Source organism: Physella acuta, unplaced genomic scaffold (assembly GCF_028476545.2).
Source record: "Physella acuta isolate Inbredline_101_S28 unplaced genomic scaffold, ASM2847654v3 ptg000308l, whole genome shotgun sequence".
NCBI lineage: Eukaryota > Metazoa > Mollusca > Gastropoda > Physidae > Physella > Physella acuta.
Genome location: NW_026731827.1, coordinates 916,536 through 933,307, shown reverse-complemented (window position 1 = coordinate 933,307; position 16,772 = coordinate 916,536). Strand labels below are relative to the sequence as shown.

Here is a 16,772-nt window from a genome sequence, read left to right as displayed (position 1 = left end):
AATCGACTATTGACTAAGCCAATCCTAGTCATCGTGGAGAACCCACAAAAACAACACATCAGAATAAAGTAAAACAAGTAAATGCACACACGCATTCGCACCAGTTTAGGAAACATTCCTAAACACACTGACCTAAACCACGTGGTCCGAAAACACACGCCAAGGGTTTAGAAAACATCAAAAATACATTTTAAATCTTTCAAAATAACACACCACGTGCATACCAGACATGCCGATGCTCACTATCTCGTTTTAGACGAAAATGAAAGAAAACGAGAAACATCGGCAGTCGCATTCATACAAATCACTCATATAAAAGTAAAATAAAATCAAATACCTCCACGCGTGAGGTGCTCCACGCGCCCACACAGAAACCTGACCCGACCTACATCTCGCCGCGGGTCAAAAAGGAAGAAAATCATCCGAGCGGTCAATTTATACTGACCGCTTCGGGCGGAAGGGGGACCCCGTGGCCGTTCCCCATTGGACCACCATGCACTCACAGATTCGCACCAAATAAATTAATACAAAATAAATAATCCATTCACCCGCTCACATAATTTATATTGCACTTTCCTCCATCGGACATTCTGGCTACATTTTTTAGGGTCGGCGATGAGTAGATATTTTACAATAATCTTTATAAGAATCTAGTTTTAAGCATTCTAAAACTCATGGTCCCAGCAGTGGCGTAGCGAGGTCGGGTGTCACCCCGTGGGGCACTTAATGGTGTCACCCCCAGAGGCTTAGCGACCCTTCCCGGGGACAAACTTTCAATTTTCGATTTACACCCACCCCTCAAACTTTCGATTTGCACCCCCCCCTCAAACTTTCGATTTGCACCCCCCCCCCCCCCTCAAACTTTCGATTAACCCCCCCCCCCCCCCCCCCTCAAACTTTCGATTTGCACATCTTAAAACACTATTTAACACTCGAATTAATCACTTGATAAAGTGGAATTATCATTTTTCTCTATATATTTTGCTATTTTTTGCCTTGGTGTCACCCTCCTAAATAGTGTCACCCGGTCCGCACCCCCCCCTCGCTAAGCCTCTGGGTCCCAGCATATAAATCACAGGGCCGGTTAAATCGAGATTTTATACAATTTATTAGGCCCATCTTATCCTTTTTCTTTTTCCAATTGTCTTCTCTTGAAATATTTTTCTTACCACAACAATGAATAATTTATAGATTACGGGAATAATATCGAATATAAAAAGAGACTAATCTACTTTTTCTTTTTTACAGTTTAACAAAAACGAAGGGACAGAAATATAGTTTAAAATCAAAATCAAAATATAACAGCTCAAGTAGTAACATTCTCTGAAAAACATTTTATCGTAAAAATTATTGAACAGAAATTTCATATTTTATATTGGAAGACAGTAGGATTTTCATTTTTAACAAAGTATTTGCATTGAAAAGCAAAGTAGCAATTAGCTATTTAAAACATTACCGAAATAATAAACCATTGATCGCAGAAAGGATGGATGCCACACCTGATAGTTACATATATAATTTATGTGTGTGGGACGATTTAATTTCTAATGCATTATTCGAGATCTTAATTAAACCGTCTTTTTTGATCAAGTAAACGAATTGACAACTACAATATACAAAGCTAATCAATCGTTTGACATGTATCAGAATGAAATTGTAACTGCATCGCATCTCACTAAATTGGAATCTATTGAAAAACGCTATAAGCAACGTATTATTAGCAAGATTGATTCTAAACACAATATTAGTGTTTTGTTATTAATTAATGTTACTACACATGACAAATATAACATTGTAACAGTTTATTTTTTTACAAAAACGTCAGTTGAGAGATGCACTGATATTGAAGACATTTGATATCCCTGTGCACTGATATCATGTTCACATAAATGTACTAAAGTGTGTATTTATCGTATTTTATCCAAGGTATTCTAGCCGACGTAACAAACTATTAAAATATAATTTACGTTAGTAATCTTTGATTAGTTATTCTTTAAAAACTATATTAAAAAGTTTTATTTATTTTTTATTATAAAAATGTACGGCTATAGAATCATTCAGTTACGTTTCGTTTTTGCAATTTACCTAATCTATATGCTAATTTCATGCTTTGTCATAAAAACAACTTTTAATGCACCTATGACTACGGAGGAACTTCTATGCCATTGGGTTCGAGGCTCTTTAGCTGATAATATTTATGTAAATAATAACCGGGATAGTTCGTATAAATTGTGTGTCCAGCGTAACATATCGAAGGGAACGGATGCAAGCAGTGTTGGGCATGAAGTGATAAGAACGTTCAAGATTTTCACAACAGTGCATTGCAGCCACCAAAAAGAGATGTTAATTAACTTGTATACACTAGAAACTTTGAAATTTAGATCTATAACTTCTGAAAACTTGGAAGCTACTTACTTGAACAAGTTATACAAGAACAAACTTCAGCTAAAATACATGTATTACATCGCACTAGTAATATATTTACTGGTGATGTGTTGTGCTTATATTTTATGTTTAAAACCAAAGACAAATTGTTTGCATACCTTAAATGAAATTAGTTTCTGCAGCAGTTTTCCTAACCAAAAAGTACAGGAAACTTACTTAACAGACGCGATTTCAAAATTTGAATGTGATTGTAAAACTTCTTTTATATTGGATAACGGTGATTACGACAAAACATACACAAAATCAAATTTTCTTTTGGAGGAAAGTTTCTACCTCCACCAGCCCATTCTCTGTTTCCCCGTGTCTCTCCTCACCCGCTCTGCCAGCTTTCGTCCCGTCATCAACAGGGACGACCTGGGCGGCACAAGTTTTCTGGAACTCTCCAACGCCGGGTTCAGGTATCTGACACGGGATGACGTCATCGTGTGTGACGGGTGTGCTAAATCATGGAGGATCAGTGACGTCACGTCGGACCCAGGACAAGACAGGTATCACGACAGAGACTGCGTGTACAAGTCTACTGAACAAAGTAGCAGCCAATCGAATCTCACCGGAAGTGGAACTGATGTTCCAGAAGTTTCTGACCGCCAGGTTCCCGCCGATGTACAGGAAACGGGATTTTCGAATATAACCGAACCAAATTTACCCTTGACAGCGTATAATTATAACACTCAAGCCTGTAAGTCAAGATATTTTTTTATCAGTTATTAAATGCTTCTACAGAGTTAGGGCGCTAGACAGCTAACCGAAAAGTCTCTAGTTCGAATCCGGGTTTAACTCAGTACAACGTCCTTGAGTACCCAGCTCTAATGGGTACCTAACACGCGTTAGGAAAATTAAGGCGGCTGAGCATAGTACTGACCACACTATTCATATGCCAAGGTAACTGAAACAGATGAACTCTACTTCATCTGCCCTATGTATATTGGGCACTAACGGGAAAAGATGATGATACTTTTAAGTAGTTACATTTAACTTACCCACAACAATGTTATTAAATTAATATAACTATATAAACATCAAAAATAAATATTTAAAGTCACTATCTTGTCAATGAATATCCAGCACATAATATTTAACCATCTGCTTACATCGATAGCCTCTCTGACGAGCTACAGCCAGAGCAGGTCATCGGGCTACTCATCTGGCTACTCATCTGGCTACCACACGGGCCACAGTGACGAGAGCAGCTTGTTAAGTGCGTCATTTGACACTGGAACTCAGGAACATGCGGCGTCTGATGAATTTCTTAAGTCTGGCGATGACATTGGACCACTGTGTAATCATCTTTGTATCATATTCGATGCCTTTTTTGTTTTGGATTTGATAAGCGACATGAGATTTGTATTTTTTTATAAGCCAAAACAAATGATAAAAATATACGTTATATATATATATATATATATATATATATATATATATATATATATATATATATATATGTATATATATATATATGAAGTATTGAATTTCTGCTATTTTTATTTTAGTTGACAAAGAATATCTAACACCTGAGATTGATATGAAGCAATCGCAAAAGCAACTAGCAAATGGAAGCAGTGAAGACGCATCATGTGACAAGGATCCCCTGCACACATCATCATACCCTATGAATAATTTGAAAGTGGAACAACTGCCTTCCTTGCTACAAGATAAATCGTGTTTGAAATTCATTCAACTAATCGGGATGTTGGTTGTAAGAGTCGTTGTATCGTACATGAGCTTAGGAGGCTTGGCAGTAAAGGAAGATGGAAAAGGGGATAAAAAGTTTCATTATCTTCTCGGAACTGGCCATGCTTTAGATAAACACGAGGACGTTCTATCGTATTTTCTAAAGATTCAGCGGAAAGAAACAAAACAGACATTTTCGAAAGATACATTTTTATGTATCGAAACAACCCGGATGTTGATGGATAAGGACACCGATCCCAGGAATTGCTTGGTCGAGTTTTTCTACGACCCGTCGCATCCAAACCAAGTTAAACAAGTAAAGTGTGTGGCCATCTTTCACAGTCCTACTGTTGGGGAGCTCAGGTCGTACCTAGTATGTCACTCCAACGACAAAGAGTTCGTTCACTGGCTGGACAGGAAGAGGGGGGAACTGTCCCGCCTGGCTGAAGATTTGCCTGTCAGGGTCAAGGAGTATCTCTGCAAGCATGTGGTTGTCATCGGCCACCCCCACGGCGGTCAACAGACCCTGTCACACAGCGAGCTCGCTGAGGTCCATTACATGCTCAAACTTCCTCAAACACAGCCAGGGTTCCTGACAGTTGAGGCTCTGGAACGTCAAAAAGGTATAACACAGTAATACTTATTTTCTTCTTCAACTATTTAGAAAAAGGTATATACAAAATATTAACAGTGAAAATACAAAATTAGAAAGAATATCTATAGAAGGAGAGTGACATTAGTAACTGTGTACAAAACAAAGAAATGTAGCCTAGTTTATATTATCATGTCTTACACTGTCAAGGTAAGTTCTTAAAACAATCGACTCTACCAAAGTAAACTGTCTTCATTGATTACAGCTAATGAGAACCAGAACGTGATGAAAGCTCTGATCTACACGGCAAGCACATGTGCTGGGTCAAGCGGATCTGTGGTCATCAAGTTTAGTCTGGTCTCCAACAGAGACGGTGGACAATCTAGGTATCACATGGACATTTGGATACACAGTGGAGTGGACAATTATTTAGGCCTCAACACTTCTGCTATGAAAGGCGGGTTATTACATGTTATATATTTGTAAATTATCTCATGATATTTAAAATACAATTTTTACATTTTTGCAAGCAATGTTCATTGACTATGATATATATATATATATATATATATATATATATATATATATATATATATATATATATATATATATATATATATATATATATATATAATGTCATTGTGTATGTCTTAAAATAAAATAAAAATATGAACCTTTAATTAAACCGTTACCTTGCAGTCTACAACAGATCGGATTGCTCAACCATGTTGCCCCTGGCAACAAATGTAGGTCAGTCTGCAGAGACTCCCTCACCCAGCCGACAAGATTTACCCTCTAGGCTGCCCGGGGTGCTGACTACACCCAGCCTCAGCCACCCTGCGTACCCAGCATACATCTCGCTGGGGAAGAGAATTCAGAGCTTCACCAACTGGCCGGCTAACTACATTCACCAGCCTATGGATCTGGCTAGGGCAGGGTTTTTCTATGCCGGTTAGTAGATTTCATGGACTACTTGAGGCTTAGTCATGGTATGTGTCAGTTTATTACAATGGGGCAGAGTATTTTGGTCATGTTAGGTTTTTGATGGTTACCATGGGATAGAGGAATTTGGTCATGTTAGGTTTCTGATGTTTACCATGGAGTAGAGTATTTTGGTCATGTTAGGTATCTGATTATTACCACGGGGTAGAGTATTTTGGTCATGTTAGGTTTCTGATGATTACCATGGGGTAGAGTATTTTGGCCACCTTGGTGTCATTTGATTATCATTGGGTAGACTAGGTTTAAAATTTTATTACAAATATATCGTGTCATCTAATTCAGTTGTATATTCCTTTTTTCTAATTTTGGTGAACAAAATTAAAGAAACATTCAACAGAAACTCAACTGTATTGTGTAATTATTTATAAATGAACTTTTTTTCCCAGGCTATGCGGACTGTGTTCGATGTTATCAATGTGCCCTAGGTTTGAAATCCTGGAAGCCTGGGGATGATATCAATGACCAACACAGAAAGTTCAGACCACATTGTGAATTTCTCAACATCTACAGCAGAGGAACCAACGAGTCGCCCAGTGGAGCAGCATCGCCTCAAACAAGTCTGTCAGCCACATCTTATATCGGTTTATTCTACTGGTCCTAACTTTTTCATTAGAAATTATTTGTTTCGTGCTTTCGAAATTTAGTTTTTGAGTTATTTGTTTGAGTGTTTTTATTTCCTGCAGCTCCATCAGTAACACAAGCAAGAGGCAACGTAATGGAACACAACAACAGGGAAGTCAGAACAACTGCTAACCAAAGCTTGCCACAACCTGTGGGTCAAAGTGGGGCACAGACAAGAGACCCTGAGACTAGATCATCTCAAAATATGGCACAACAGACTATTGTACTATCCACCAGTTCACGTACGTATTTTCTTTGGAAAGTTCCCCTATATATATATATATATATATATATATATAAATATATATATATATATATATATGAATGTATGTATATATGAATGTATGTATATATGTATGTATGTTTGCCTATAAATAATTATGTATCTTTCATTTTTTCTGGCTTAATAGAGCTGCTACTGTTTCATTTAAAAATAGAATTAAATTTAAAATCTGCATAGTCAGTAAAAATGAACCCAGTTTGTTTTAGATCAGACTGTCAAGGTAATAATATATCATATCGAAACATGTTTTGCCAAAAGAGCAAGTCCAAGAGAGAAGAAATATCAAGATGAGTTTGCTGGAGAAAGAAAACCGAACACTTGAGCAACAGACGATGTGTAAACTGTGTCACGTGACCACTGTCAGGGACCTGTTCCTGCCCTGCGATCACCTGTTTGCCTGCAGCAGTTGCTCCAAGTCTCTGACACATTGCCCTGCCTGCAACACCCAGATTCTGTCCACCGTCACAACCTACTTCACCTGAGGGCCGCTGTTGCTGTGGTCTGGTTATTGTCTTTCACACGAGAGGCAAAGTTAGCAGCCGATTCCACCTATTCACCATATACCCTAAACACTTTCTTTGAGGCTCTCTTAGGGGGGGGGGGTGAAATAATAAAGAAAATATATACTTCAATCAGTGTCCATACTCTGGCAATTTATGTCATCCCCCCTCCCCCGGATAAAAAGGTCTGAAAGAAACAACTAATTCGCCATGTACACTTCACACCGACTTCACCATATTGCCATCCTAGACACAAACTGAGTCCAACAATACGGACCTTCACACATGGCTGGGAAAAAAAATGATAACCGAGAAACAGTTTTTTTGTTCAAAAGTAACAAGTGCCTTAGATGTTGTTTTTTTTTTCGAACACCCCCTGGAAAGGACCGCAAACTGTCTCACGTTTTGAACACCAGCTCTACTGGAATCCATCTAGGACATTATCATTTAAACAGATGGAGAGCTTTATTTGTAGATTGTGTAAATAATGTGTAAATTGTAATATGCTTAAAAGACGCTTTATTTTTATACTAATGAAAATAGTTGTTTAAATACATGTATTTTATTTTTAAATGTGTAGACTTATAGTTTTTGTAAAATGTATGTCTTTGAGTCCATTCGACTCTAATGGGTAACTGACACACTTTAGGGACAGTAAATTTGACTGGTTATCGAACTGACCACTAACTCTTTATAAGCCAAGGTTACAGAAAAAGGTGAATTCTTCTTCACATGTTGCACTAGCCAGATGGTCTGAAAGGGTAGGCATGTACGAAATCTGATTTTTAACAGTAGCTAAAAAAATTGTTCTTTATTTTCATTTAGGTTTACCTCTAAACTTAATGAAATTAAAAAAAAATATTCTGTATTGTATTCAGTGGCATAGCCACTGTAAAGCTAGCGTAAGCAAGGCATAGGGGCCCAAGGCATTTAGGGGCCCTTTTTCCTCTTTAAAAAATTATAAAAAATTTTACGTTGGAATTTTAATATTTCTTTTATATAATTAAATTTAAAAATAAAATGAAAATTCCGTTTCTTTTCTATTGTAGAAATAATTTAATTTTCCAAAAAGGCACCCAGTCCTTTCTTACTTTACAAGTAGTGGGATTCAGTGGGGAGGGGGGGTCAAACAGGGTCCATCCTTAATAATATCACTATATCTTTCCCTTAATGACATTTTATTTGTTGATCTAATTAATCTTTAATAAGTATGGCGCTATTAACACAAAAAGTTTTTGGTTTTCATCCAATCGCCGAGAAACTTTGGGAAATCGTTGAGAATACGCCAAAGGAAGTTTTTTTTTCCTTTTTCCAGAAAGAAACTTTGACTTTTGGGGAGGTTTCTGCCATTAAATGTTTATTTTATTTTTGAGGGCGGCGCCCCGCCAGTAAGGCGGTGTGGTTTGCCACCCAGAGTTTCCCAGTGGCTATCTTTGTAAATAGGGTCCGTTGATTGGGTATCCGGCGCAGCGAGTCAGCGTTACTACTTGATTTAGCTGATAAATTGCACGGGCGCATCAGCCGGCACCCCGGCTGTCGCCTATATTCGTTTTAATGAGCACCATACACATACATATTTTAGATATAGAAGCAGCTAAAGTAGATTTCAATGAACGTATTAATCAATTTACAAAATTAAAAGCATGAAAAAAAAAACAGATCTAAATAAATCGTATGTTATCTTACGTGTTTACTAAAGGTGTCACACCATCGTCTCCAACAATTTTGCATTTTCGGAGGGGTGTTAACCCTCTCTCACTAATCTTTATTATTTTATCTGCGTACAACTTAGATTTGACAGTAAATTGTACACTGTCTTGTCATGGTGTCACGCCTAAATGTTGTCATCCTATGCGGACCACACCTCTGTCCCCGCCTTGTGATGTTACTGTGTTTGTTTACTTAAAAAACAAATTAACTGTAAGCCGTTAACATTTTTACAAAACTACATACTAATATAGTATAAATAACAATAAGGACGAATAAATTATAAAATGAACAAAATATTTATATTTTTTATATATTCTCCATCATAAGTAGCAGTTTTTTTTTTCGTTTAACTCCATTGTAGCTTAAAGCTGACGAAGGGGCCCACTGATCATTTTTGCATAGGGGCCCAAAAATCCTAGCTACGCCACTGATTGTATTGTTGTATAATCAATTTCTATCAGTGTTTGTAGCATCTTGAGTAATGTTGCATACCAAAAGCATATTTAGTAGAGAAATACGACATGTTTTGTTTTCTATATGACGTTGTAGTTATCACAACGGATTTTATCTTGAAATAGATTTTTATGTCAATAATCAATATTTAATAATTTAATAATCAATATTTAAATTTTAACTAACAGATCGGAGAATTTAACACTATGTATATATTTTTAAACATAGGTTTACTTTTTAAAAAAATCAATTGCTATAACAAAGATAAGTTTAATAATACTTTTGATGTTTTGTTAAGTTTAACAAATTCATTTTTATTCACAATTATTATGCGTAAACAAAGTAAACTAAACCATTTTGACAGTCAATAAAAAAGTTTCAAATTAACTAAAATCATTATATATAGGCCTACTATTACAATTTTACTGTGAGATATTTAGTCTGCAATATTTTGTCTGAGATAATTTGTCCATTATATAATTTGCCTGATATATTTTGACCAGGTAACTTTTGTCCTGAGATAATTTGTCCTAAGATTATATGTCCGTGAGATATTTAGTCGATATATTTTGTCTTTGATAATTTTTCCTGAGATCATTTGTCATTTAAACATATCACCATGTATATAATATAATATAATATAATATAATATAATATAATATAATATAATATAATATAATATAATATAATATAATATAATATAATATAATATAATATAATATAATATAATATAATATAATATAATATAATATAATATAATATAATATAATATAATATAATATAATATAATATAATATAATATAATATAATATAATATAATATAATATAATATAATATAATATAATATAATATAATATAATATAATATAATATAATATAATATAATATATATATATATATATATATATATATATATATATATATATATATATATATATATATTTTTATATATATATATATATATATATATATATATATATATATATATAATATATATATATATATATATGACCATATTTTTCTTTCTTTATCGCAATTTGATAGCTAATTCAACAATAATTAATTCATTAAAAGCAAATTTAAAAATACACATACACAAATGTTTATAGTAAATTTGTATACACACAATATTTAATCATATCAACTACTAGTATATTCAGTAAAATAATTTAATTGGTTATAGTTTAAGCAACATCTTAACATCTTTATAAACAAAATGATGCACAATAAATTACTGGTTGTCGTTATTTTCGTCGTAGATTTAAACGGCAGTAACTGCTAATAAATAAGTAAATGTGTAGGCCTACTCATAAAAACCTATCTTTTATAATTACTAATCAATCTTAAAATAATTAAGTTAATTCTGCTTTAGAAAGTAATTTTGTTAAGACAATTCAACAGTCATAAATGTAAATCTTGAAGACTTTCAGCTTACAAGTCTGAATGTTATTGTATTAAAAATAAAAAAATTGTGTATTCAGTTTTATAGTATGTAAACGACTCGATGTTTGCTAATGAGTATTTTGCCAATACGTAAATAACTTAGAGCAATATATATATATATATATATATATATATATATATAATATATTTACTACCTTCGTCTTCTTCGTGGACATGGACAGGAAACGAAATTTGAGATTTTACTGTGTAAAATAAATGAGTTGTTAGTTAATTACCATTATTACTAATGATGAATATTCGAAATTGTTGATTGTATTTACAATAGTGTGACAGATACCAACAGTATTTGATACACTATATAATGATATAAAACTATTATTAGGTTCGCACTCATTTTATTAATTGAAAACATTGAAAAAAATAAAAATGCATTCAAATACATGTGAAAAACGATACACGAAATTAAATTTCATAACACAATAAGTAGAACTGATCTACTTAGCGAGAAAAAAGTAACTTATTGTGTGGAAAGCTTTATTTAATGAAATGATATCCACTGAAATTAATACTCATACGTTGTTTAAACTGATCACTTAATTTTGAAAGTTCTAAAAAAAATAAAGGCTACAGGCACTGATTAGCCAAAATGGACTGAAAACCTAATTGTTACTAAAACTAATAGACATTCTTCTAAACGTAAGATATAGGACACGGTGAAGTGGTACAGCACTAATTAAAGTTTTAAAGTTGGTTTATTTTAAAACTAAAAATTAAAAGACAGTCCCACTGACCTGAAGATGTTTTGGTGATAGTATTCTTGGTATTTGGAGCTAATTAAATAATGAAGAACGACAATTAAATATAATTTAAGTAATTCAATTCATTGAACATCTAAAAATGCTAGAAAATTAGGAGTGACACATACATATCCTTCCCAGCAGTGTTTTTCTTTCAGATATTGTTCTCAGTGAGGGGGGGTGGGGAATTGTAACTTTTGGGAGGGGCGGTCTTTGGTTTTGCTTGTAGGGGCAGCAACTGGTTGAAGAATATATTTTGTATATCAATTATATTTCGTTCTGAAAGAAACTCTGCTTCCAAGTATATGTATCGTTTGTTGAAAAGGGGTTAACTAACAAACTCAGCTATTAACTCATCTACGACTGTTATAATACTAGTATAAATAATTATAAAATTATTCCATTTTTGCTTAAATAAATCTTTTCTCTTCCAAAAATAAAAAATAAAGGTAAATAAAATTGAAGAAAATCGAAACACTCTACTGTTGTTACGAGTTTCGAGAAAATAGTATTCCAACTGATATTAAATATAGAACTACGCTTTATGAAAAAGTATTAAATGAATTTCTGTGACCGCTATGATTAGTGAATCTTAAACAAGAACTTAGACCATAACAAAATAAGCCTAGCATTCCAGCATTTAAACAAGAAAAAGACCATAAGTAAACAAACCTAAAGCTATAAATGGTGGATTAGGTAGCATAAACCAATGTCTAACACTATTATTATCTTTACCTGTAGAGAAGTCGTCTTCAGATAACCAACGGCAGGTGTTTTGCCAAGCTTCCACGACTTCCTTTTTTAATACGCAGTAGACAATAAAGATGAATAGACCCTGGTATGTCCAAAATATAAAGGCTGGTTAGTGCGTTGGACCATACAATCGGGGCATACTTATAAACATATAATTGCTAGCGCTTCCATCAACCGGTCTCTTATCCTACAAACACCACTCTTCCCAGACAGACAAACTCACATAGATACCCAGACACCACTAGCTTTAATCGGACAATAACCACACCTCTAGCCCACAGTTTATTGTCTAAAGCATAGTGGTACATTGATTACTACTCTACACAATAATGTATGCTGGTAACCTGTAATGAGTTGAATATGGTGACGAGATTGCTGAAAAAAGGGCAAAAATCCAAGTTAAGCCCAACAATACCTTCAGATTCAAAGCATCCCGAAAATTCTTCACGAAACGAAATAAAGAAAAATAAACCAACACATTAAAAAAGCTCCTCCACTTATTAGATCAATCAATCTAGTTGTAGACTATCTTAGCAGCAGGAAATTTCTAGCCTAACCTACGATAATTTTTTTTCTCAATTAACATGCGTTGAACATTACTCTCGAACCTGAAGTTTGGAAAAAATATACAGGAGGGGAAAAACAGAATCAGGGGGAAAAAAAAACAGAAAATGAAAAACACAAAAAGATGAGTAAAACATCAACATTTGCAGGAGCGGAAAAGTTTACATAAATGGGAAATATTTATAAATGGAGAAAATTACATTGTGAGAAATAACATCAATAGGTGGGAAAAACATCAAAAAGAGGGTAAAATTTATACATTAGGCAAATTTATAAAAGTAATTTTAGTAGATAATAAAATATTGTATTCATTAGAAAATATCTGGCGCTCCAATGAGACTTTTAAATGCCAGCAAGTTGACAAAGACATTTAGAGTTTCAGTCAGTATTATCGTTACATAGGTAGAACTGGTTGGCTTACTCCAAACAACTACTTTCTCTAAATCTTTAATCGGTTATGGAGACACAAATTGAACGTATTAACTGCACCTTTAGATTGACTTAAAGACATCTTTCTTTTTCGATGGTGAGGGTTATCCTTCTCCGGGACATCTTCGAGATTTGTCTTACGATCGTTATAAACACGCCGAAGTTCAGCAATAAAGTTACAGAGACTGGTCCAACAAGGGCGTAATACATTGCGGGGGCCTTTATTTAACAGCTAAAAATTAAAAACAATGAAAGAATGTGGTGAAAATATCTATTGAAAATATATATTGAAAATACGTGTTGAAAATACATATTACGAAAATCAATAAGCAAGAATCACAAGTGGTTATAACCTTGCTAGGCAGAACGGCGTAGTATTCAGGCCCGCAACTATCTACGGACTGAGATGTTACAGAACATTGAACTTTTACATTTTGTTATAGATGAGCCCATAGTTTTCCGTGTCGTTGATGGCAAGTGTAGCTGTAACTATAATCAGAGAAAGACCTGAATATACATATAGGAAATATTGTTTAAAAATCTAGAATAAATAGTGTCAATCCATGTTTTACAATTGTTTAAACAGTTTGTTTATGTTGTCAAATGTTTAAAATACAATGTTTAATTAGTATGGTTGTGTAGAGAAAATGAAGTTACCCCATCCCACGAGTGAGCTCTTGAGGTAAAAACATTGAATTTCTGTATAGAAGACTTGAACCAATGCTCGATACATATAGAACGCGTTTACAGCTATCCAGAATATAGTGGTAAGTAGCGCTAAGTGCTGTACCGCAGCCACCGCCTGTATTTTTGTCATTGATGGAAATATAGGTTGTACTCTGTATTTGTTAAACTATACATTGTAATTTGTACAGGTAGACATTTTAAATATAAATGAGAAAAAAATCATTTTATTTTTGTAAATACACATAGTTGAATTAATAGCTCTCCTTAAGTTCAAATGATTGATTTGCTTGTTTTGCACTTTTATCTATTCATTTAGCAAAGGGAGAGATTCTTAAAAAAAAATCTGCAGGTACTGTATACATTTTATTTATAAATTTTTCAACATGTGAAATCGGGCTTATTTTGCTGCCCTTTAACTTTTTCTAATTTTTCTAATCATTACTTTTAAAATTCAAATTAAACCTTTAAATTGTGTTTGTTTTTATTTATACTTGTATACATAGTGTATCTGGTAAAGTTCTGTTATTTTAAAAATAAACCGGGAGTGATCTCCCCTAAAATTTCTTGAATATTCTTATATAACTTGGAATATAGACATGGTTTTTAATTACTTAAACTTTTAAAAATAGAATCTCATCGAAAAAAGAATTGCGCATGAAGCGAACGCCAAAACAAAATGTGCATAATAGTGCGCAATATTATTAGTACTTTATAAATTTACAAGCGTTTTTTTGAGAAATCGGAAATAGCGTAAATTAGTACTTCCGGTCAACGGAAATTACTCAAAATTTAACAGACGGTAGAGAATTAGATCTTTTACTTACATGTAACATTTCTTTTATCTATCTGAAATAGTACTCAAGTTATAAGCTTTTGAAAAATTCAAAGTAGAAAAAGTACCACTTCCGGTTATCGGAAATCGCTCAAAAGTTGATACGGATCTACGACTTTGATAAAATACTTATATATGAAATTTCATCAACCTAGCTCTAACGGTACTCAAGTAATCGTGTTTACACACAGACACACACACACAAACACACACAGACACACTGACATACGGACACGATTGCAAAATTATGTTTTTCCGTATCAGTGAGGTGTAAAACGTCGAGATTTGTAAAAATCTCGTTTTTTTTTTTGCACGATTACAATACTTTCTCTATACTTCGTATATACGAGAAAGTAAAAAGTCATGACAGCTTTTAAAAGCGCAATTATTCGTTGCGTATTTTTCTGTTGGCCCCTAAGTCGGCAAGCTAAATATGAGCACCAGGTCGTGAATGTTTGCCAATTTTTTTCTCCTTGCCGGATTTTTCTTCTTTAGTATTGTTTTACGAAACAGCATGCAGATCAAAGATAATTTGAGCATAGCATTGTTGTTGCAAATGCATATATTTAGGTTTACCATAATAACATATTAGTTTACTTTAAAAAAAAAGTTCGATTGTACGCTCCATAAGCAGTTTTTCCTCCATCCATTCTACGGTGGTCTGAAGTTCAGGAACTTCCCACATTATTCTTAACACTAAATGACGATTTAGAAAATAGCCACTAATAAGCCTTGTGATTTACGATGGCCCCAAAACTCCAATCACAGTTTGCCTAAATAGATTAATGCATCTGTGACACTTTCAAGTAAATTATTTTCTATTTCCTTCTTCTCTGCTGTTGAAACACCCCATAATATGTCTCTGCCTTTAAACAGCATGATATTCAGTATTTGTGACATTTATAGCAATACGATTGACTGGCAGAATTCCTCGCATATTTGCTAACTTGTAGTAGCCAAATCAGCGCTAAAACAACTCGAGTTTTTTTTAATACTACGTAAATGTAACAAAGTTTTGTAAAAACAAAGTCAATAAATACAATTTTAATAACATATGTTTATTTCAATTTCAAAATTTGTAATAAAAATTAAAAGAAAGTGTGATATATTATATCAATTATAATATTTTTATAGTTTTATTACAAGAATAGATCTAATTGAAAATTAACATTAAACCCTTAATTTACTTTGGTAAGAAAAACGAAAATTAATTAATACCCGTATTAATGGTATTAAATGTTAACACATGATTTATAATTTATAATGTTAAATATAACTTAATTAATTTTACTAAAATAGACACAACGATCATCCTAACAGTTATAATATTGAAAATGATTATTCAGTTTTTAAAATATAACTTAAAGGAAATAAAAACATTGTGGTGTTTGAAAACGAAAAAAAGATTGAAAAAAAAAAACAATTGTAAAAAATAAAGTAAGTAAACGACAGCAAATATCTCTTTTTCATTATTAGCTCGTAGGATACATACAGTATACATAATAAATATTATAATAAGCCAGCAAACTATAAAGAAATTAAATGATTCTTTATTAGAAATGAGTTACGATGTGACAATATTTTGATTCTAGTAAACTATCGCAATAAATTCAGATCAAGGTAGTAGTACCCGGTTGGTAACATTTAAAAACAAAATAACTAAAAAATACCAGCGGCTCGGCTAAATTCTTACTATCTATGATGGAGCTGCATTTACTACTTTTTAGTGAAGTGTTTTATAAAGTAAAATGTTACTTTTCAATTACATACACAGTTCTCTTAATCTCGGCATTGGAACTCATCTGTGTGCTATAAATTGGTTCTATAAGCGATAATAAAAGTGTTATTCAAACAAAAATGTAATGCTAGAAATAATTCAATTTCTATAAATATTTAGGTAAACTTGACTTACAGATAATTACATCACAAGATATTTCTACACTTATTGTTTATAGATTGTCTTTACCTTGATGCATTTGCTACCGAGTCAACACTCACAGGGATGAACACATGTTTATAAATGATTATCA

The 16,772-nt window shown here is 33.2% G+C and overlaps 1 protein-coding gene across 1 annotated transcript; it reads left to right on the top strand.

Moving 5' to 3' along the window:
• The first annotated feature begins 1,406 nt into the window (after nucleotides 1-1,406).
• Nucleotides 1,407-9,899, top strand: LOC131940058 (uncharacterized). The gene is made up of 8 exons (XM_059298617.1): nucleotides 1,407-3,124; nucleotides 3,545-3,724; nucleotides 3,936-4,739; nucleotides 4,974-5,165; nucleotides 5,408-5,659; nucleotides 6,097-6,267; nucleotides 6,394-6,573; nucleotides 6,873-9,899. The coding sequence occupies exons 1-8, from the start codon at nucleotides 2,038-2,040 to the stop codon at nucleotides 7,094-7,096; spliced, it is 3,090 nt and encodes a 1,029-aa protein (XP_059154600.1). The 5' UTR covers nucleotides 1,407-2,037; the 3' UTR covers nucleotides 7,097-9,899.
• The last annotated feature ends 6,873 nt before the right edge of the window (nucleotides 9,900-16,772 follow it).

Bases quoted from the DNA above. Each gene is read 5' to 3' on its own strand.
- LOC131940058 (XM_059298617.1), top strand. From the start codon at position 2,038: ATGTACGGCTATAGAATCATTCAGTTACGTTTCGTTTTTGCAATTTAC. The intron at 3,125-3,544 runs GTAAGTCAAGAT...TTACATCGATAG, and splicing joins TAATTATAACACTCAAGCCT to CCTCTCTGACGAGCTACAGC. The intron at 6,574-6,872 runs GTACGTATTTTC...TTTTGCCAAAAG, and splicing joins TGTACTATCCACCAGTTCAC to AGCAAGTCCAAGAGAGAAGA.